The sequence below is a fragment of the Uloborus diversus genome, chromosome 5 (genome assembly GCF_026930045.1).
Source record: "Uloborus diversus isolate 005 chromosome 5, Udiv.v.3.1, whole genome shotgun sequence".
Taxonomy (NCBI): Eukaryota; Metazoa; Arthropoda; class Arachnida; order Araneae; family Uloboridae; genus Uloborus; species Uloborus diversus.
Window position 1 is genome coordinate 67,671,011 of NC_072735.1, and position 22,181 is coordinate 67,693,191.

Consider the following 22,181-nt stretch of genomic DNA (forward strand, 5'->3'; position numbering starts at 1 on the left):
TACCATAGGTGTAGATGTTATAAAGGTAAATGCGAAGCTACTGCATTAAAAAATATATTAGAACGAGCTGCGTTGCCCGGCTTTGCCCGGTCTACCTTGAAAATAACCCTTGTGCCAAGTGAAGTACATTTGTTAGAATTTTTTTAATTTGATTGTTTTTCGTACGTACATTTTGAAAGCACATTTGCAAATTTTCTTATATATTTTTAAAGTGAAAAGTATCACTGCAAACCGTGAACTGAATTATGCAAATGTTCTGTCCTTATAAGTTAAGGAAACAAGATTTTTTTTTTTTGCTTTAGAAGGTTATGCCGTTAATTTGGTTAGCAACAAAGATCGTAGATATGAAATTCATGTATGTTATAATATTTTCAATAAAAGATTTGCTTTTAAATAAGTGTCTTCTGATCTCAACAGACGGAAATTGTTATTTTCATGGTGGATGTAAGTTATAAACGCTATTAGCGGTAATATATTCTACATTGGTTATGGGGCCTTAAAAACCCTGATAAATAACTATAGACTTTTCGTCATATTGTTGGACTTGATATATCAGAAAAGAATGGAGAACAGCGTAGAAGAAAATTACAGTAGTGTCAACTTTCCAAAGCTGAATGCATTCAACTATAGTTCATGGAAGTGTGATGTAAAAGTTGTTCTAATTGACAGAGGATGTTGGGAATTCATCGTCGGGGAACCAAAACAACCAGCAGAAACATCCCTGGAAGCACTGATAAGAAATTTCGAGCAGAGGAAAGCCAGAGCTTACACAACAATTTACACAAGTGTTGAACGGCTATATTTAAAATTGATTCAGTGTACCGAAGATGGAAAAGAAGCTTGGACTATTTTAAAGGAAAACTTCGAACCTTGTTCCCGTGCTCGTATAGCAACTTTAATTGATGAATTTTATGAACTGAGATATTATCCAGATAAAGAAACAGTTGGAATCTTCTGCCAAAGAGTAAAGGAAAAGCAACTTCAAATCAAAGATGCTGGATTTGAAATACCTGAACTGTTAGTAACATTTCAGTTAATTAGAAGACTACCCAAAGAGTTTGAAAACCTTGTTCAAATATTATATCGCCTGGATGATAATGAATTCACTTACAACAATGTGGAAAAGCAGTTAATAAGCGAATCGGGAAGAATTCAGTTAAAGATGAAAGACGAGGGATATCTACCCGTAGATAACGCACACATTTCCAAATTGGAAGACTGTTCGAACTTGAATATAACCCCTAAATGGAAGAAAAGTCAGTTCTCAAGCGTTAACAGTGGAAGCAAGCTGAGGCAAACATCGCATGAAAGACGAAATCTTCTGGGGCCGTGCACATTTTGTGGAAAGAACAATCATTTATCTAAAAACTGCTATTTCAAGAACAGAAGAAAACCGGATGTCAAAAGTAAATCGTCTCAACCAGACAGCCGCATTTTTTACACGGAACATATGGAAGTGCAGAATTCGTCAGTCTCAAGTAATGAAGATACGATAGAACTCGGGGAATTTTTGATAGACAGTGCAGCAACAGGAAATTTTTGCAACAACAAAGAATGGTTTGAATTCATTTATCCTGTATCTAAACGTGAAGTTTTAATTGGGGATAAAAATTGCACTAGTGAAATAAAGGGCATAGGTGATATAGTGTTTTATGTAAAAGATAATGGAAATTTTGTGAAATTAATTCTTAAAAATGTTTATTATACACCTAATATGCGTAGGAATTTAATTGGAGGTGCAAATATTGATTTAAGAGGGTACAAAATAATTTGGTGTAATAATAAAATGAGAATTTTTACTAAAGTTGATGAATATTTCTTAACAGCTCATAGAGTAGGGAAATTGTATGTTATTTACGGTATACCTAACTATAGGAAATCTGAAATATTTAATGTGAATGCATATAATGTTTCCATTAACATAAATGATCTGCATAAAAGATTTGGTCATGTTAATGCTAATTTACTAAAAAATATGAGTGTTAACAATAGTGTCAAAGGTATTGAAAACGTAACGGGAAATTTCGATTCTTGTGTGACTTGTAAAATTGCTAAATCTACTAGAGTTTCTTTAAACAGAAATTATGGAACATTAACTAATAATGTGTTGGATAAATGTTATATGGATTTGTGGGGTCCCGCTCCAGTTAGTTCGCTGGGAGGTAGTTTGTATTTTTTATCGACGACTATTCTAGAAAAGTAGATGTATTTACGATAAAAAACAAAAGTGAAGTATTTGATTGTTTTAAATCCTATCTAGCCAGATCTGAACGTACATTAAATTGTAAATTAAAATCAGTTAGAACTGATAATGGCTTAGAGTTTTGCCATAAGCAATTCGAAAAATTTCTAAATGAATGTGGGATAAAAATTGAACGATCTTCTGTTTATACACCTCAACAAGTAGGCGTAGCAGAAAGATTTAACTGTACAGCTTTAGATGGAGTTAGAGCATTATTGCATGAAAGTGGATTGCAAGAAAGGTTTTGGGCTGAAGCCCTGCATACTTTCGTTCACATTTACAATCGTTGTGAGCATAAACTTACAAAAGGTAAAACACTAATTGAAATTTGGAGTGGTCATAAACCTTCAGTACAACATTTCAGATTATTTGGATCGCTAGCATATGTACATATTCCTAAAGTTAAAAGGCATAAATTTAACGACAGAGCTAAAATTGGCATACTTGTCGGATATGCAACAAATAGAAAAGGGTATAGAATTTGGTTACCGAAAGAAAAAACTATAGAAGAAACTATTCATGTTAGTATAGACGAGCGTAAAAACGGGGGGTAGAAAGTCTTTTCGGTGAAGGTCGTAAAAATGAGTACGCAAACTTTAAAATTGGTACGCTAAATTGGCCGATTGAAGAGGAACATGAAATTATTGAGGAACAAAAATCTGACGCTGATAGAAAACTAAAACCTTTAAACATTTCTGAGTGGGAAAGAAAAGAACGACCGCGAAAAAAGAGCAATAGAGTTGACGTCTATTACTATCCACCTGAAGGAAAACCTAGGTTAAGATCTTTAAAAAAAGTAAAAGAATATTGTGAGGAGCAACAAATCGAATTTAAACCTGATGCATTTTTGTTTAAGCCGAAAAATGATCAAACACCGGAGTCAAAAAATGAAAATAGTGACGAGTCTAATTCGGAGAACGAAAATAATTTTACTTGTGACGAAATAGATTTTGCTTTATTTCAGGATGAAGTAAATAACGTAGAATTACCTAGAACCTTCCAGGAAAGTCAAAATGTTCCAGAAAAACTTGAATGGGATCGAGCGATGAATGAAGAATTAAAAATATTCAAAGAAAGAAAAGTATTTACTTTCGTTGAACCCCCCAAAAATTCTAGAATCACAGGAAACCGTTGGGTATATAGCATAAAAAGGGATGATAAGAATAAAATTAAAAAATTCCGTGCAAGATTAGTGGCTCTTGGTTGGAAACAGCGGGCAAACATTGATTACAATTTGGTGTTCTCGCCAGTCATTTGTTTTTCAATTGTTCGATTGTTTTTCATTTTATTTGTATCCGTGCTATGTTGGTCTCATGTACATTTAGACATAAAATCTGCCTATTTGTATGGAAGTCTAAATGATAAGGTATACATGACCCAACCTGTTGGACATGAAGTTAAAGGTGAAGAACATAAGGTTTGGTTGCTTAATAAAGCACTGTATGGGCTTCATCAAAGCGGAAGACAATGGAATTTGGAGTTACACTATAATTTACTCAAACTTGGGTTTGAAAAAATGAAATGGTGTAATTGTACTTATAAACTTAAAGATGAAATAGTTTTGTTGGTTTACGTAGATGATTTAATATTATTTGGAAAAAGTAAAAGTAAAATTGATGAAATTATAGCATTACTAAAAAGTAAGTTTGACATCGTAAATTTGGGGGAAATTAAATTTTTACTGGGTGTAAATTTTGAAAAGATTGGCAATAAAGTTTATTTGCATCAAGAAACTTATATAAATAAACTAATGGAAAAATTTAAAGATTTGCCAAGAAATCATGTTAATTTACCTTTCAAAAACAGTGTTGAATTACCTCAAAGGGTTAACGAGAAAGAAATTGTGGAAAATGATGTAATGAAAAAATACCCGTATAGAACTTTGATTGGGTGTTTATCATTTCTAGCTGCGAGAAGCAGACCAGATATTTCTTTTGCAGTAAATGTCATGTCTCAATTTTGCAATGGTTATTTGTTTAAACATTGGACTGTTACTGTAGATATCATGAATTATGTGTTTAATACTAAAAGTTTAAAAATTAATTTGTCGAATGTTAACAATTCTAGTTTAATGGCGTATTCTGATGCAAACTGGGGTTATAAGTTAACGAATAGGTATTCTACAAGTGGGCATATTATTTATTTTGCCGGTATTCCATTTAACTGGAAATCGAATAAACAGAAATCAATCGCTCTTAGTTCAATGGAATCTGAATTTGTATCTCTAACAGAAAGTGTTAAAGAACTTGTATGGTTTTCGAGAGTATTAAAAGAAATTAATGTCGTTAAAAACTTAAATATTCCTATACAATTTTGTGATAATCAATCTGCTATATATTTTTCTAAAAATTCACCAGAAAGTGTTAAAACTAAGCATATAGATATAAAATATCAATTCATAAGAGATCTGATCAAAGAAAACTTATTTAGTTTAAGTTATATCAGTAGTAAAAATAATTTAGCAGATTTCTTAACAAAACCTTTATCAAAGGAAAAACTTCAGTATATTGTAAATATTATTTTTGAACTAAGAAAGAATGAATGTACGCCCGATGGGGCCGATTGTTAGAATTTTTTTTAATTTGATTGTTTTTCGTACGTACATTTTGAAAGCACATTTGCAAATTTTCTTATATATTTTTAAAGTGAAAAGTATCACTGCAAACCGTGAACTGAATTATGCAAATGTTCTGTCCTTATAAGTTAAGGAAACAAGATTTTTTTTGCTTTAGAAGGTTATGCCGTTAATTTGGTTAGCAACAAAGATCGTAGATATGAAATTCATGTATGTTATAATATCTTCAATAAAAGATTTGCTTTTAAATAAGTGTCTTCTGATCTCAACAGACGGAAATTGTTATTTTCATGGTGGATGTAAGCTATAAACGCTATTAGCGGTAATATATTCTACAACATTCAATAACCAGGCTTAAATTAAAGAAAAAAAAAACCATCATGCAAAATTTCCCCTCCAAACAATGATGACAGATATTAAAATACTTTCAAAAAAATTAAAATAAAATGAGAAAGATGGATTGAAAAAGTGTAACCATGGAAATACAATAAAATAAGTTTAAGAATTGAAAATAAGAAAGAAGGAAATAAGCAATGGATTCAAGCGCTACCGTGGAAACACAAAATAAAATGGTTAAAACCTTGAATAGAGAACAGATTTTTGAACTTCATTTAATTTGCTTGTAACTTTTTTTCTAATTAAGATAGAGGGTTAAACTTTCGACCATAGGTCGAGTTAGATCTGGAGTAAAAAAGAAGCTCTTTCCAATGGTGTCAAAATGAAAACTGGGGACAATTCCTTCACTTTTTATTGATAGATTTAATGAAGGAAGTAGTGCCTAAATTTCAGCTAAGTCTAAAGAAGTTTGAGCTAAAAATGCAAATTACTCCCACTGTAATTAAGTTAGAGCATTGAAACAAATTGTTTAGAATGTGGAAAATTCTACCCTTTTCAGTGATCTATAATATTTAATATGTACAAGTAATTTTTCACTCCCATATTCAGGAATTTATGTGAAATTTGGGCCTGAATTGGAATAAATAAAGAGCTATTTATCAAATTTTTTCATATTGTAGTCTATGTCACTCAGTAAGAAAGCACCTTTCATATAGTGAAGGAATTTTTCAAATAGGTGCAGTGGTTCCGGAAATTACCTCGAACATATAATAAACACACAAAAATCCGCCCTCTCTCTTTATAATGTTAGTATAGCTTAACTTTTTTATTTGTTGCTTCTTGAAGAGATAAAGTTGTTCAAGATTGGCATTGTCTAGCCCAAATAAATTTTCTCCAGGTTTTCTTCTAACCACTTAATAAATACAGTGCAGCCTTTAGAAGTACTCTAAGCAGGTCCTTCATTTGAAAATTTTCCTAGTGCAGGGGGGTGGGGGTTAAAGTGTATAAACTCAATGCATATTGTATCAAAAAACAACAAAAACTATGCCCATGTGAATAGAAATTCATTGATTTTTCAAAGTCAGGGGCCTGCCTTGAACCTGCCCTTTTATTTTGAGCAGCATACACTCAAACTATTTTTTTCATTATTTTTCAGCATGCAACCATTATCTTTTGGTATTTTTTTAAAAAAATTTAAAAGAATATTATTAAATACATGTAAATATTTAAGTAATTGTGTGTGTGTGTGTGTTTTTTTTTTTTTAAATCTTTATAGTTAGAAAATAAGTTTGGGCTGATAAAAGTATCCCTCCAAATCTAATTTTTCTCCTGCAAAATTATCTAAATTTATATTTTGAATTGTGTTTAAACCTGTGTTAGTTATTCTTGCATATTATTAGCAAAATTATTTTTGACAACTGATTAAAATATTTTTGAATAATTATGTAAAATTTGTATTTATTCATTGAGTTTTTTTAATTAGTATTTTTTTCTTTTTTACTGAAAGAAATGTTGTAGTGATGTGGGTAAATCAAAAAGTAATCATTGTTTTTAAACTCCCAAAATAACAACTGATTATTATAGTCAACAATAATGATGTTAATTCGAATGATAAATGATGTTATCTGTGTAAACATGTACATAGAAACCCATTATGCATGCATTTTACAAACTGTTTTACATGTGCATGGAAGTTTTGTAAGCTGACATCAATATTTAAACACCACAAAAAATATTTCAATATTGTCAATCAAATTCTAATACCTACAGTGTTATTTTTATATTATGTTCAAATGCAATTACTTCCTTGAGATAGCTTAAGGGTGGTAACTTACTTCTTGATGATACTATGGTTGCAATAAATATTGCCACAAAATAAGATTTTTCGAATTTCCTTTTTTTTTCAATTATATTTACTACCTTTGCTTTTAAGAAAATTTTAGTTTTAATAACTTTTATTGCGTTTCAAAATATATAAAATCTCCTCTACAAAATAATATTTAATATTAAGGGGACAGTTTTTTCAAAAAATATTGGTACTTTTGAGCATAATGTCCCAACACTCAAAGTAACTGCTGAATATCTGAATAAGATAAAACAAATGTGATTTTTTTTTAAATCTTAGTTTTTTTAATTAAATTTTGCCTTTATTTTTAAAAATAAATTGATTATGTGTTTTTTGAAATATATAGCCTTTAGGTGTTGTTATTGTTTCCATTGGAATCCACCGAGAAATCAACAACCACCACCACCAAGATTGACACTGCCAAATCCTAGCGCACCACCAGCTATAACAGATGTTCCTTCATCTGAATTATCTTCAAGCAGTGGTACGTAATTTCATTGCTTACTTTCTTATTTTCATTCTCTGAATGTCAACAGTAGTTAATTTTTTCTTTCTATTCCAATAATTGGGAAATAAATTTAAAGCTACTAACAATAATGATTCTTTATTAGGTAATGACATGCTTTGTTACTTTTGTCTTCTCTTTTGTTTCTTTACAAATATCAAATTTCTTTTTATTTTCATTAAAAACGTATCTTCAAAATATAAATGCAATTCCGAGATCTTTTGGAGGTGGCTTTAAACTGCTATAAAATTAATATGAAACCAGTAATTGTTTCTATTTCATTAAGTTTTATAAGTCATAACCAGAGATGGGAACAGGGGCGGATCTAGAGGGGGGCCATGGCCCCTCCCAAAGCCGTGTGATTGTAGGAATTTTTTTAAGGAAAAAAAATATTATGAGAAGATAACAAAATTTAACACATGTATTTTACTGGAAAAGAAGTATGGGCCTTTATTTGGAGATAAATTATATCCCTATCCTCAAAACAAAACTTTTATTTCCAAAATTGTTCTCCATCTTTTACATCATCTCTTGATTCCAACTACAGACACTTGGACTATCTCTAAATGCTGCGGTTCTCAGAGTATACCTATTGTTCACAAAACCAAAGAGAGCCTAAATTTTCGTTTTTATGGCCTTAATTTCGAAACTAGGAGGAGAACCCCCTTTTCCCAGGCCATTTCACAAATTCCTTGATATTTAGCAAAAAATTTCATTTTAAGTCTTTTATTTGGAAAAAAATGTCAACGGAAACTAGCTTATCCACTCCTTATCACTTAACTTGCTTAAAAGCAACTTAGATGAATTTTTTTGGGACGTCAATTAAAAACGAGTTTTGATAGGAGCCACTCCCTTCCTAGTTTATATCGTGATGATAGCTTTAAATGGAGGTTTTTTGGAGGAGCTCACGAATCTTCCATCCCTTTCTAAAATATGTATAAATATAGTTAAAATCGAATGTTTAGAGCCTCAAAGGCATTCTAAGCACCTTCACACTTCCTTTAATGTAAGCAAACATTACCTAAAGGTTCATTTTTAGGCTGGACAGCTGAAGAGCTAGAAGAGCACCCCTCCTCTTCTAACTTCTCATGTATAAGGACAGAATATTTTGGTTTCTAAGCTTTAGTTTCAAAAAGTATTTTGGGGCCAGCGCCCAAAACCTGAAAGCACCAACTTTGATATTGCTAGCTGCAACATAATTGAATTTCCCTGTACACCAAAGTATTTGCCATTTTTCTCATTAACATTGTAAATTACAAAACAGAATCAGTTTATCAATAATATCAATAAAAGTTAATGTTTAAGCAAAACATTTAATATATTTTCCATTTAAAATGCGTGTTTATACATTACACATATGTACAAATGTATGTGTAATAAATGCATGTTACAAACTTAACAAGAAAAAATCAACTTTGTTTTAAATCTGAATTTACAAAAAAAAAAAAAAACCTTTAAAAATGTATTTTAACAATTTACAAAAATCACATCTTACTCAAAATTACCATAATTATGGACACTTTTTAATTCATAAACTATATTTAAGGTTGGAAAACTCAGTTTCAAATGTTAATATGAAATTGTGTTTTCATTACTTCTAATTTCTTCAAGTGGTTATCCATAGTATCTAGTGTTCATTTAATAATGGGGAGAGTTCACAGTGGTGCTATATCGCTATTTTAAGAACCTTGGGTCGAAAAATATTGGCTCCCATTTTCATACTATTTTTGTTATAGATGTTCTCACATGTTTTTTACTGGATTTAAGCCGGACTTAAACAATGGCCAGTCTGTGACATCGATTTTATTTATCTTGAACTGCATATTTGTTGAGTAAGACACATGAGAAGGCACTTTGTCTGGCTGAAATACACAGATCTTCCAATAAATCCTATATTGGAATAAATGGTACTTTAACAGGGTTCGTACGCTCCGGGAATTCCGGGAAAACCGGGAATTGTCAGGGAAAATGACACTGTCAAAAATGTCAGGGAAAAGTCAGGGAGTTTTAAAATTTTGTCCTCCAAAAAATTTTTGTCCATTTCTTTTCCCAAGGAATTAACTACCATGAGATCTAGTCTTCGTTTTTATTGTGATTTCACGAAAAAAATTGTAAATTTTTATCTAAACCGACGCTGGCACTTAAAAACTGCGATCGAAAAATGAACGTTTTTTTTTTTTTTTTTTTTTTTTTTTTTTTTTTTTTTTTTTTTCCACAACGAAAAATGCGCCAAAAGATCGAAGATTTTCTTACATGGAGTCAGTGAGGGGAACGCATTTCTTTCTACTGCCTAAAGTTTTAGATGGGTTGCCACAACATTCTATTCGGTTCAGAGTTCGTACGCTCCGGGAAAACTTGGAATTATCATGGAAAATGACATAGTCAAAAATGTCAGGGAATTTTCCAAATGTGTGCCCAAAATTTTTCTTTTCCCAATTTTTTCCCAGGGAATTTGGTTTTATGAGATCTAATCTTCATTTTTATCGATGTATTTAAAAAAAATTGTAACAATTTTAAAGCAATGAAAAAAGTGGCGACCCAAAAAATCTTCAGCAGCCGCCATTTTTGGCTCTCAGTAGTTCCCAAGGGAAAAAAAATCAGGTGAACAGCAATTATGTACAAACTCAAAAGGAGAGAAGACAATTTACTGCTTCGGAAGCACAACCTGTAGATGGGAAGATCGATCGGGGAAAATAGTTTTTTTTTTTTTTTTTTGATCGGAAAATCATTTCAGCTACGTGTGAAACGCAGTCGCCATCTTTGGTCATTCACAAGATAGATGTAGATACGATCCTAAAATGCCTAAGTTTCTAAAAACAAAGCAGAATTGGATGTTTTCTTTAGTTGAAAACTGATGAAAATAACAAAAAATGGTCTACAAATTGTTTTTCTATTGTTATTTAAAATAATTTTCTTGAGAAATAAAAAATTTTGTTCTTAAAACTTAATCTTATCCTCACTGCCTCGGACGCAAATGTGATAAAAACTTTTCAATGAATTGTAGTTTCATGAAGATTAATTATTTTTTAATTGTCTTCATGCGACAAATTAAAAAAGTTATTTCTTATTTTTGGGCATAGCCGCCATATTTGGTCATTCCCAAGATGGAAGTACACAAGACTTTTTAAGTGCCTAAGTTCCCGAAAACGGCATTGGATGTTAATTGCAATGCAAACTATTGAAAACAACACAAATTGTGCCTTTTTTTCCGGATAATTTGTAATTATTTTCTGGAAAAATGCAAAATTTAATCTTTATAACATTTTTTTGTTTTAATTGATTTAGACTCTTATGTGCTAAATACTGACTATTTTGCTTTTATTGTATCCTTTTAAGGATTATTAATTATTTATTACTACTTTTACACTGCAAATCCAAAAATCTACAGATTATTTTAAATTTTTCACTTTGTCGCCATATTTGATCGTTTGCACAATGGAAATAGACTTAAACTTCCAGAAACAGAATTGGATGTTTATATCAATGAGTAACATTGAAAATAACATTAAAATGTGCAAAAAGTTGTGAATTTTTGAAAATTAACTAATACTTTCTGGAAAAGAAAATTTGAAATTTTAATGTAAGCATCCTTTAATATGTGAAGAAAAAAAAAGATTATTGGCATTGGCCTATGATCGGCGGATGTTGATTTTTGTTACTATGCATTACATGGTATGCCAATTGATGCAACAAGTTAACCATATTTATACTAAAATTTAGCTTTGCATTTTGCTCAATATGTTTTGTGTAACCTACTTATAAGAAAATAAAAAGTATTGTAAACCAAAAGCGGATGCTAAAAGGTTGCTGCAGGACTACAGCAAAACGCTATAATATTACGCGTGACATCAAAAAAACCCTAAAATAAGTTGAAAGTACTCTGTTTTCAACAAATAGTAAACAGATTAAAACAATTTCGAACAAAATGTTTAAAAAAAACTTAAAATTTTGACAGAGAAAACAAAGGGAAAAAATCTTAAGTTTTTTTTTTTTTTTTTAAATCTAAGGGGAGAAGTTTCAGTTCTTCTGCATTGCTACTTTAAACAATTTTAATTATTTTGAAAATATTACTATTTAAACTTAAATTTTTAATGAAGCGAGTAACCTGGAATTTTCTAAAAAACAACCTGGAAAACCTGGAAAAGTCAGGGAACTTTTTTTAACCAAAAGTGTATGAACCCTGTTTAATACTTGTTAATAGTCGCGGGAGTTCATTTTCTCGCTACAAGTAGTCAAATAAATTTGCACATTGAATCCAAAACCCTAAGAAATCATAACTGATCTTCCACCTTGCTTTCTACTAGAAAACTCTTCTTTGCTTTACTCTTCTTTGTTTGCTTCTTAAATCATACAAATAAAATTCATGTTCATTAAATTCATCCAAGTTCCATTTTTTTCTTGTTACTAAATATTGTTGACAACCATTTGAAACCGTAAGGCATCATTTTCTTTGCCCAGTTTAAATGTAGAGCTTTGTGGTAAAATTTCTTAATTTAATCGAAAAAACATTTTTTGCTATTTGTAGTGAGAAAACGAACTTCCATGACTTTTAGGAAGTATTAGAGGACCATTTTATTCCAATATGGGATTTGCTGGGAGGACCAAACTGTGTATTTCAAAGTGATTACTCATTTGTCTAACTCGTAATTATATGGTTAAACATAAATAATACCAATGTTATGGACAAGGGTGGATCCAAAAAGTTTTCAAGGAATGGGTGATTGCTTTTTTTACTGACTTCTTACTGTGCATCTGATTTATACATTCTTTAAAAGGGGGGGGGGATGCCACAGTTATCTAAAACAATGAAAATATAAAGATATAGCCAAAGAGGTCTCAAAATTATTCCTTTTCTTTTCTATTGAAATAGGTATTCGAAAATTGTGTTTTAGAACTTCAATTTCGCAATAATTCCGGTTAATGATTCGAAACCTCCTCTCCCTAACATCATCGAAAATAGTCTAAAATTGCATGTTAAGACTTAAATTTTGCAAAATACCTGGGGGAAGACTTTCAAACCTCTTTTTCTAACATTACCCAAGATCGTTTAAAATTGTCTTTTTGAATTTTCAATTCCTAAAACTTCACGGAAGGTTGATTCAAAAATTCAAAACCTATTCCTTTTCTCAATGGCATCAAATAGGGCATTGGGACTAGGCATTTAGGGACATAGAGGACATTTAGGGGATAGGGCAGTTTAGGACTTCAAGTTGGAAAAATTACCGGTGCAAGGTCCCTTGTATCCGCCCTTGGTTATGGACGATTATTGTTCAATCCAAATATAAATACAAAGAAAAACGTGTGGAAACATTTAGCACAAAAGTTATATGAAAATGGGGGCCAATATTTTTCGACCCAGGCCCTTAAAGCAGCAATAGAGCCACTATGATTCTCTATCTTCAGAGAATACAAAACCTGATATTTTCATTGGAAAATAGCAGTTTGAAGTAATTGGAAGTAATGGAAATACAAATGTACAATTTCACTTTAACATTTGTGACTGTGTTTCGGAACCTTAAATATAGTTTATAATTTAAAAAGTGTTTATAAGTATGGGACACCTTATTTTCTGTTTTTTTCTAAATTGATTCAACACATTATGTAATAAATTAACCCCATTTTGTGTTTAGAAAATTGATGCTTTAATTATGACACATAATGGTTCTATATTTTCAAATACATACAAACTAAAAGCCTAAGTGTAAAATTCCAGGAATAAAGTGCAAATATATTCGTAAAAATGTCACACCCGTGATTAAGCAATTTATTAGCAGAGAGGAAATGTTTCTATTATCTCTTTCCTTAAATATTTTTCTTTTATCTATCATAGTGGTTCAATTCATTTTTATGTTGAAAGGGTTATCAAATTAACATTTTATGGAATTTGTGCAGCCTGTGATTTAGAAATTTTTTAATTTTTTTATTATACTAATTTAGTTGTGCTTTCTTCCAAATAAATTTGAATCATATGTTTATATGAACATGTTTAATACTAGATGCTGAGAATACATCTGATTCAAGAGTAAAAGATAATGATTTGAAGTTGTAGTTGTGAGTTTTATTGAAGACTGCATGACTCTTTTGCATTTCATATTCTTATTTGAGGCTTGTTTAAAAGTGAAATTAAAGCATTTTTGGTCATGTATTTATAATTATGTTTATGCATTCAAAATTTGCTATATGATGAGACTTAAATGGAATAATTTGATTTCTCTAATAACAAGTGTACTTACTAGTGGTGCGACATCAATGTCAATGTTTCAGGGGCATCAAATGTGTTTAAAACTGAGGGGGGGGGGGGGTCGATGTTTTTTCTAACATTAATGTTTTGCGTTTGATGTTCTTTCAGAGTCTGTTTTATGCTTGAACCAAAAATATCCTTTAAAAATGGTTATGTTTACAGTTTTGAGGATAACCTTATTGCACTGCTCGACATTGAAAATGCAACACCAAGAAGGAGTGGTCAGAAAGTTATGAAATTTGGAAAAAAGACAGAGACAGCAAGGAAAAATGAATGATCTCAATTTTAAAATGATAGGCAGAATACAGAGCGAGAACCGCGTCGGCTCAGTAGGATGAAGGACCACCGCAGACAGCGATACACGAAGAAACATGTCTAGGCATAGAGTCAATAAGGGTGCCGATAGTGTCCAGAGGGATGGCTCTCCATTCCCTTTCAACCATTTGCCACAGTTCGTCTTCTGAACGAGGCAGGAACAGAGTCTGTAAACGGCGCACAGTGGGGCATTTGAGCCAAAAAGCTGGCCATAAATCAAATTTTCCAAATATAATGATTATTCTGCTAGTTTTTCACTAAAAAATGGTTACTAATAATAAACTCGGGCAAGTTATATGTATACTCTTAATTTTGCTTGCTCAAACGCAACCCATAAAAGTTATACCGATTATTAACTGGCTTAGATATGTAAAAGGAAACCAAACAGTTTAATAATGTTGAAGTACATATTTACTAACTGTTAAACAGACATTCGACACAGTGAAATGTACAAAAAATTAAAGCAGAGCAAATTAATTATAGTTTTGCTGTTTTACACGTACATGGGATGATGGTGATGAAAGTCTACAAACTTTTGTCATCAGTATCACTATCTTCAAAACAAAAATATTTTAAAAATTTTATGGCTTCCTTCGATATCCTTTGCCTTTTTCTCTTCATGTTAGATGATCTAACGCTACTCAAATATGGATCAGAAGTTAACAAGAGTATTTAAAACGTGTTTGTTACAATCCTTTCTGGAAATTTTTCTGGTGAATTTTTCTCTGTACTGCCGAAAATGCTTGTTTCTGGCTTCTGCGGCCTCTTCGGACAACTGACCGATTGGTAACAAGGCATGCGATATAATACTCGGAGCATGAACTAGTATCTTGTGGACTGTTGGTGACATAGGTTGCCAGGCATAAAAATTTACATAATACTTCGCAGTATCCATGGTATACATGCCAAATTGCCCCACATTTATGTCGAAACCCGAAGATATCACCTCCAATATTATTTTAAATCGGAGAATTAGTTCTAAATCTATCCCTGTAATGGCAGCTGCTTCATTCACGTCACCAAAAATCTATGAGACGTTTTTCCATCATTCGTGTTTCCATAGCCAACTTTAGGTACGTCAACCAGCAATCCCATTTTATTCTTGAATTCTTTTTGAATTATCACTTTGGCTGCCTTAATTTGATCTTTTTCATTTTTCTTTGTAATACGACCTTTGAATACTCCTGCTTTTATCTTATATGATTAATGTAATAAAAATTCGAAAAACCGAATCCTAGCATGCAGAATAGATAGCCCGAATTTAAAAGTCTCTGGATCTTCTGTGCTTTTTGCTGATAAGTCATTAAAGGTTTTTGACGTGCTACCGCATATATAGCAGCGCATAGTAGATGCAGTGTCAGTGACCGCATTACACACTTTGCCGTCCACCATTGTAGGCAGTAACAAATGTTTTATTTTAATTGTTTCACTAGCATTTGTTGGAACTAATTTTTTTGCTTGATTTTCTATATACCAAATCTCTTCGTTTGTGATGTCTTTGTTCTCTTTAATAAACCTTATTCTAATAGGTCTGCAAAATCTAGGTGACGATGGACAAGGATTCTGCCAGATAACATTTTTGCCAGACATTAATCTAAGAGGCACAAGAGAACTGAGGAAAATGTGAGCATCAGTGCCATCCTCATTTTCAAATTTTTGTTTGTACTGGCTTTGCTTTGATCCGTCACAACCCCACTTAAAAATCAACACAAAATCTGCAGCTTCTTCATGACTGTATGCTTGGAACCCTGGCTCTAAATACATGCACAATCTTATGACTGTGTGATCTACTAAATCTTGCAACTGTATTTGAGCACAAGTTTCATCGACAAACGTTTTCGGATAACATTCTCGCTTTGCTTTTTGTACATATTTATAACAAGGATAAACATCTTTGTTAGCCTGCTGTATGACTTCATACTGACTCCTAGACAAATTAGCTTCAACAAATATTGCTAAAGCCTCTTCCGGCGAGTGTTTTTTGATAGTAATGCAACCAGCAGCGACTGCTTTTCGAAACTTTGTTGCTCTGGTTGGAGACTTATTTATGTCTTGGATAACTTTTGCCACGTCTGTGTTGCCTATGGCACGATGACTCATTTGAGCAGCATACATTAATTCATCAACAGCAACATTTTTTCTTAGTTCCGATGTTTTTCGGCGCTTCGTTCTTTCACTCGATTCTCCGAAATCCTTACTGGGTCTTCCTAATAGTAAAAGATCCGGAACTGAGTAGGTAGATAACATAACCCCTTCTTTGAACCAATTTTGGTTGTTTTCTAGAAATCGGCTTTCCATTTTATTACATGCCATCCATTTTCGCATGTAAACAATTTTAAAACTGTTAATGGTGTTTTTAACTTCCGACAATTTTTCGCAAGGACAGTTAGTAATTTTAGCTGGATTTTTAATTAGTTCTTTAAACTTTCTATCAAAGGACCTTTCTGTACTGCCAATTAACATCTTATGCAGTTGTATCCGACTCATAGATGTAACAGAAGCCTGTGAACCTAAAAACAACTGAAAAAAGAGAAATAAATAAAAATCACAACTGCTCTATTGATCGCGTTATTATTTTTTCGGGCAAATTCGGGCAAACTTTTAGTTTAGATTATCAAAATAGAGATTCTGAAGTATCACGGGGTATAATTTTCAATGAGTACGAATGAGTACAACATGTTTAAAAACCTTCACTTTTTTAGGAATTGCAAAAAAAAAAAAACAGATATAATTTTTGTGAAGTTTGACGAACCGTACTGATGTAAAAATAGTAGTTTAAAATAAATAAAAACTGATGAATAATAGTGCACAAACCTTGCTCAACCCCGTCCATAGTAAGTTACTTCACTAGAGTTACTTCTGACTTGAAAATAGTACAATGAAGTAACTTCGAGAAACTGTAATGACTCAAACGAAGACAGCCGTGTTTCGAAAGCGCTAAGTTCTGACTGCTGGTAAATTCGACTGGTTAGTCTCAGTGCAGAGGGAACACTTCCATGTGATACCAAATTTATCTACCTTTTCTGAAATTTAAGGTCAAAGCTACTCATTGAAGTTTGCATTTTCGACTTTTGGCCAGCTTTTTGGCTCCAATGCCCCTCTGTGCGGCGTCCAATCACATCCGACACATGTTCGATTGGTGACAGGTCAGGAGAGTATGGTGGCCAGGGAAGCATCTGTGTGCCTTGGAGAGCATGTTAGCAGATGCAAGCACTGTGTGGTCGTGCGTTATCCTGCTGAAAAATTGCATTAGGTAGCCCTTGAAGGTAAGGGATTGCCACCGGCCGCAGCACATTATCCAAATATCATTGGGCCATCATAGTGCCCTGAATACAACCTAGAGGTGATATGAAATTGTACGCAATTGCGCCCCAAACCATTATGGCACGTTGTCGTGCAGTGGGACATTCCGCAGTTACTGCCGGATTAGATCCGTCTCCATGTCGACGCCACACATGTATGCGGCAACTATCACTGGATAAACAAGCGGGATTCATCTGAGAACACGACATTTCGCCATTCTGTCATCCAGGTCGCTCTAGTCTGGCACCATACTAAACGTTGCTGTCTATGTTGTGAGGTCAATGGCAATCCTTTTAGCGGGCGCTGTGATTGCAAACCACATGCGACCAAACGACGGGAAATGGTTCTGGTTGACATGGAAACATTCAGGGTATCTTGCACCTGCTGCAGAATCGAGGAACAAGTGACTTGTGGGTCTGCTACAGCTTGTCGGTGGGTGCGTCGATCCACACCTTCTGACGTCACTCTGGCTACCACTGCACCCATCAATCTTGCCACATTTCGTTGTTCCAACCATCTTCGGCATAGCCGATACACCGTGCTCGCATCCATGTGGATATCAGCTGCGATTTGACATATGGACCAACCTCCCCTTCTCAGTTCAATCACCATACCCCTCGTAAAATCGTCTAACTGCTGGAAGCGCCTTCGTTGACGGTGGCATGGCATTCTCTCATGTTACACGTATCCTCCAAGACAAAAACAAAATTTCTCCGATAATTCTCCAGTCAGAAATAGCGACATGAATATTGTCCGTTCTGCAAGTTCCTTCCCGTATATCTTACTTCACGTGCGTCAGATAGCTGCGCATTTCACATCATTTACATAACTCTGATGTATGTCTGCTCTAAAATTTGTATAAATTTCTGAACGTTCTTGGTGTTTCATTTTCAATGTTGAGCAGTGTATTAATTATTGCAAGATCTATCACATCAGAAAGAATTTTCTCTTTTTAGTTGTCTATAGAGGTAGACTTATTATGCAGAAAAGTTAGCAATCCTTTTTTCAGAGCACTGTTAAAGAGAATATTAAGTGCTTCTAAAGTCATCCTCAAGTATTTAGACGTTTTTTTCTATAATTGTTTTCTTTTAAGATATATATGAAACTATTCTCCACTCTCAATAAATCATTGGTTTAAAAAATTATATTTTTTGTTATTAGAGTAGGAATTTAAAAGATTTTACCAAGTTATTTCCAATTAATTTGTATTTATGTTTCAAGTTTTTTGTATTTTAAATGCACCTGTAAGTTATTTATCCCTTTTCATTTCTTAGTTTTTAATGTTAATAATTAATTATCATTTTTATTATTAGCTTTTCTTCTACAGTTCAAAAATATAATCAATTAATAAATTTATTTCTGTAAATTTAGTTCCAGCATATTACATTTTTTAGAGTTTATTACTTAGGAATACACATTAAAAAATTTGTTTTAAAACATCAATATTTTTGGGTCGATTTATCGATACCATCAATGTTTTTTTTATGGGTGACGCACCACTCGTACTTGCTAGTTCTTAACTGAATTTCAGTGCATGTATTGTTTTGTTAAATGAAATATGTTTGGAGCATTTTGCTATTTGATTGATAAACTTGCACTTCTTCATCCACGTATATAACAGTCATGTATACTTACTTACCCTGGTCCTTTTGGATACTCCTGACCTTTAGTGGTTGATTTACAGGTTTGAGGGCAAATACATTGTTTTCTTTGGAGGGGTGGGGGGGCTCTAGTCTACCACTTTTGAAACAAAAAAGTTTAAGAAACAGACATAATCCACTCCGGGCCCCCTATGTTGCAGAAGCCCCCTCAATTGCGATGGTTGCTACATGGTAAATCCGCCACTGCTGACCACGTTATTGTGTTATAGTCAATAGAAAATGTTGCTAAAAACCTGTAAAGATTTTTAAAAATGTATATTTAATTTTTATTTATTTATATTTTTCAAGAATTCCCTAATTTATTATTATTTTTTTTTACAAATTATTGAACAGAGCTTGTAGCTCTTTTATTCATCACTTCTTTTATTCTGTAAATCACTGGATTGCTTTCTCTAGATTTTCTTTTTTCTTCCTTTTTCAGGTGCCTGCTGAGTTCAAAAAACATTTTTATTGAGAAAAAAAAAACATTAATAATTCTCCGTTTAAATTGAAAAAACCCTATTAAATTAAAAAATTTCATTTTCATCTTTCTTTCTTTCTTCTTTCTTCTTCTTTCATAAGTTGGCTCAGTATAGCCCTCAGGGGCTCTTGGACCATTAAAATCAAATAAAGCAACCAAGTCAGACAACTTCATTTATCAGGTAGAATCCAAATTGTGAAACAAAGCTCTGTTATCTCATATTGGTTATAACTATAGGTAAAAAGTAATGCTATCATATGACTACTACATGATACAGTAAATCAGGGTTATAAATCGTAAAATAAGATGCTCAGTAAAACCAATTTTTCATCCAAAAAAACGCCTAAATGAATGTGTAAAAATGCTGTATATATACAGTAGATCTCTAACTATCCTAATCAATTACCAGACTCTATTTGAATAATTGAATTTTATCCAAAAAAAGGGGTCTGTTTTATTAAATTACTGTACATATTTTGAAAATAGGAGAAGAAAATTAGTTTTAAAGAAAAAGAGCTTTAAATTAGTTAAATGAAAAGGCACTTTTATGTGTAAAACATACCTATAAGTGCTGTACATTAGAAACCAATGACAGAACTGCACTATGAGATGATGACTCATCACTTCAGAAATATTCACTCTGGGCTTACTCTAGCTTCTCAGGGGAAAGTGAAATAACACAGGCATGCCCAATCATTATTTTGTGGCTAGTGCATTTATCTTAACTTTTTCTCTAAAATTCTTAAAGCCATTTGGATAATCAGCTGTTCGATAATGGTTCTACTATGCAAAGGAAACTATTTAAAATTTCTTTACTTTTTTATGTTTCTTCATTTTAGTGAAAAGGTATTTATATATTGCCTCCCAAACTATTTTTTTTTCTTTTGAAGGAACTATATCAACCTCATTTCACATTTGTTTAAATTTTTCCCCATCATAATTTGAACTACAAAAAACCACAATTTAATATTTTACTAAAATTAAGATAGATATTAAATTTTTGAATTGTTCCTATGACAATGGTAAAACACTTAAAAAAAACTAATTTGTGGATTATTTTCTAATATATATGTATATATATCTTGTTATTTTGTTTCTTTTTAAAGTTTGATTTACCAGTTTGTTGCTTTTATTAGCTAGCTAGTAAAGCAGTGCAGGTTTTATAGGAAAAGTAATGAGGATAGAATCTGAAGGTTTTTTTTTCCAACTTTAAAGAAACAAGAAAGTTTTTTTTTTTTTGTAAAAAAAATTAACACAAATGTTATGAAAAAAGGTTTGTTTTTTGAAAAGCATTAAAAAGGTTTTTATCTCTTAAAAATTTGTCTAAAAACAGTTATAGATGAACAATAAATTATTTCAATACTTATTGAAAGGAAAGTTTGCGGGTAAGGTTACTTCTCTCTGCTTAATAACTTTTGGGGGAAGAATCCTATTTGAATTAAATTGTTTTTATGCTTGGAAGCTCTTGCTATGCTGAATCTTCCATTTTAACATGAGGGGTCAAATTTTGAAACAACTGCCCTTACGCTGCCAACCTTTCTTCCTTTAACTTTTTATGCTAAGTTTCAGCAAAATCTCACACACATACAGAGTGAATTTGACAACGTCAGAAGTTGCCGCCAGGACAATAGCTTCGCTGGCACTAAGCTCTTGGCCAGAACAACTCATTGTGTTTAATGTTTTGATTGGAACAAAATCATGCAAGTTTGAACATTTAAAAAAATGTTAGCATTCCAATCTGCAGGGAAATTTAAATCCTATATCAATCTTCATCTAAGAGATGGAATTGTTTTGAAGTAACTGTAATAGATCTTTTTAGGTGGTAAATGTACAAAGAATATTTTTTATTGATTTTTTTAGGTACTTTTTTTAAACTGTGCATATGAGAGAAATGCAACCCCCCTACCCCCCTCCTTTTTTTTGAAACTTAGACAACTTAAAGTAATTTTTTACTTTCATAGCTTGTAACACATGCTTGCAGATACCAGCTCCAGAATTGCACTCAGGGGCGGCATCTCAGCATTTCATTTGGGGGGTCGAGTTTCTTAAATATGTATTACCACAATGCGGTACCAAACACACATTAGCTAACAGGTAGTGGTCATAAAATTGGTTTAATATGAATTAAAATTAGTGTTTAGAAACAATTAAAATTTTTATTCATTTTCTAATAAGTTATCATACAAAACATCTCCATACTAAAGTTTTTATACCTTTTAGAAAAGTTTTAATGCGTAATTTTTGGAATTCGGAAGAGCAGGGAATCGTGTTACTAATCTATCAGTTCCTAGTGTTATGCTGTTTTGTCAGTACAACTAAATAGAAAAATAATTATCATCAAATCTTGTGTTAATTTCATTCAAAACTGAATATATTACGTCACAAAATATTAAAAAAACAATGTTTGACTTCACATCATCATGTAGATTTTTGTCACTTTTTTTTTTTTTGGCTCGGAGGAAGAAATTTTTTGAAAAGTTTCACGTTTGATTGAAATATACATGTATATCAAATCTATTTTCAGTTTCAATTGTAGATTGAACTGTGGCTTGAATAGTCCGAAAATTAAGGGTAGCGGATTGATGATGTTTTGATAGAGTAAAGCATTTTTCAAAAACTTTCCTCAATACAAACAATTTGAATAAAAATTCAAACGAAGTCATACATGCTAAAGGGAATGAGCTTTTTCACCATTGA

At 32.2% G+C, this 22,181-nt stretch overlaps 1 protein-coding gene across 4 annotated transcripts in view; it reads left to right on the forward strand.

Annotated features, from left to right (window-relative positions):
• The window catches only part of LOC129221872 (endoplasmic reticulum junction formation protein lunapark-like), a 69,465-nt gene that overhangs the window by 39,388 nt on the left and 7,896 nt on the right, over positions 1–22,181 (forward strand). For 2 of the 4 annotated variants that reach the window (XM_054856238.1, XM_054856239.1), the window contains exons 8-9: positions 7,346–7,483; positions 13,501–13,555. In XM_054856238.1, the coding sequence (XP_054712213.1) occupies positions 7,346–7,483; positions 13,501–13,553 (191 nt within the window). In that variant the 3' untranslated portion in view covers positions 13,554–13,555. Of the gene's footprint in view, positions 1–7,345; positions 7,484–13,500; positions 13,556–22,181 lie in introns of those variants that run through there. The other 2 variants (XM_054856235.1, XM_054856237.1) reach the window with 1 other exon arrangement.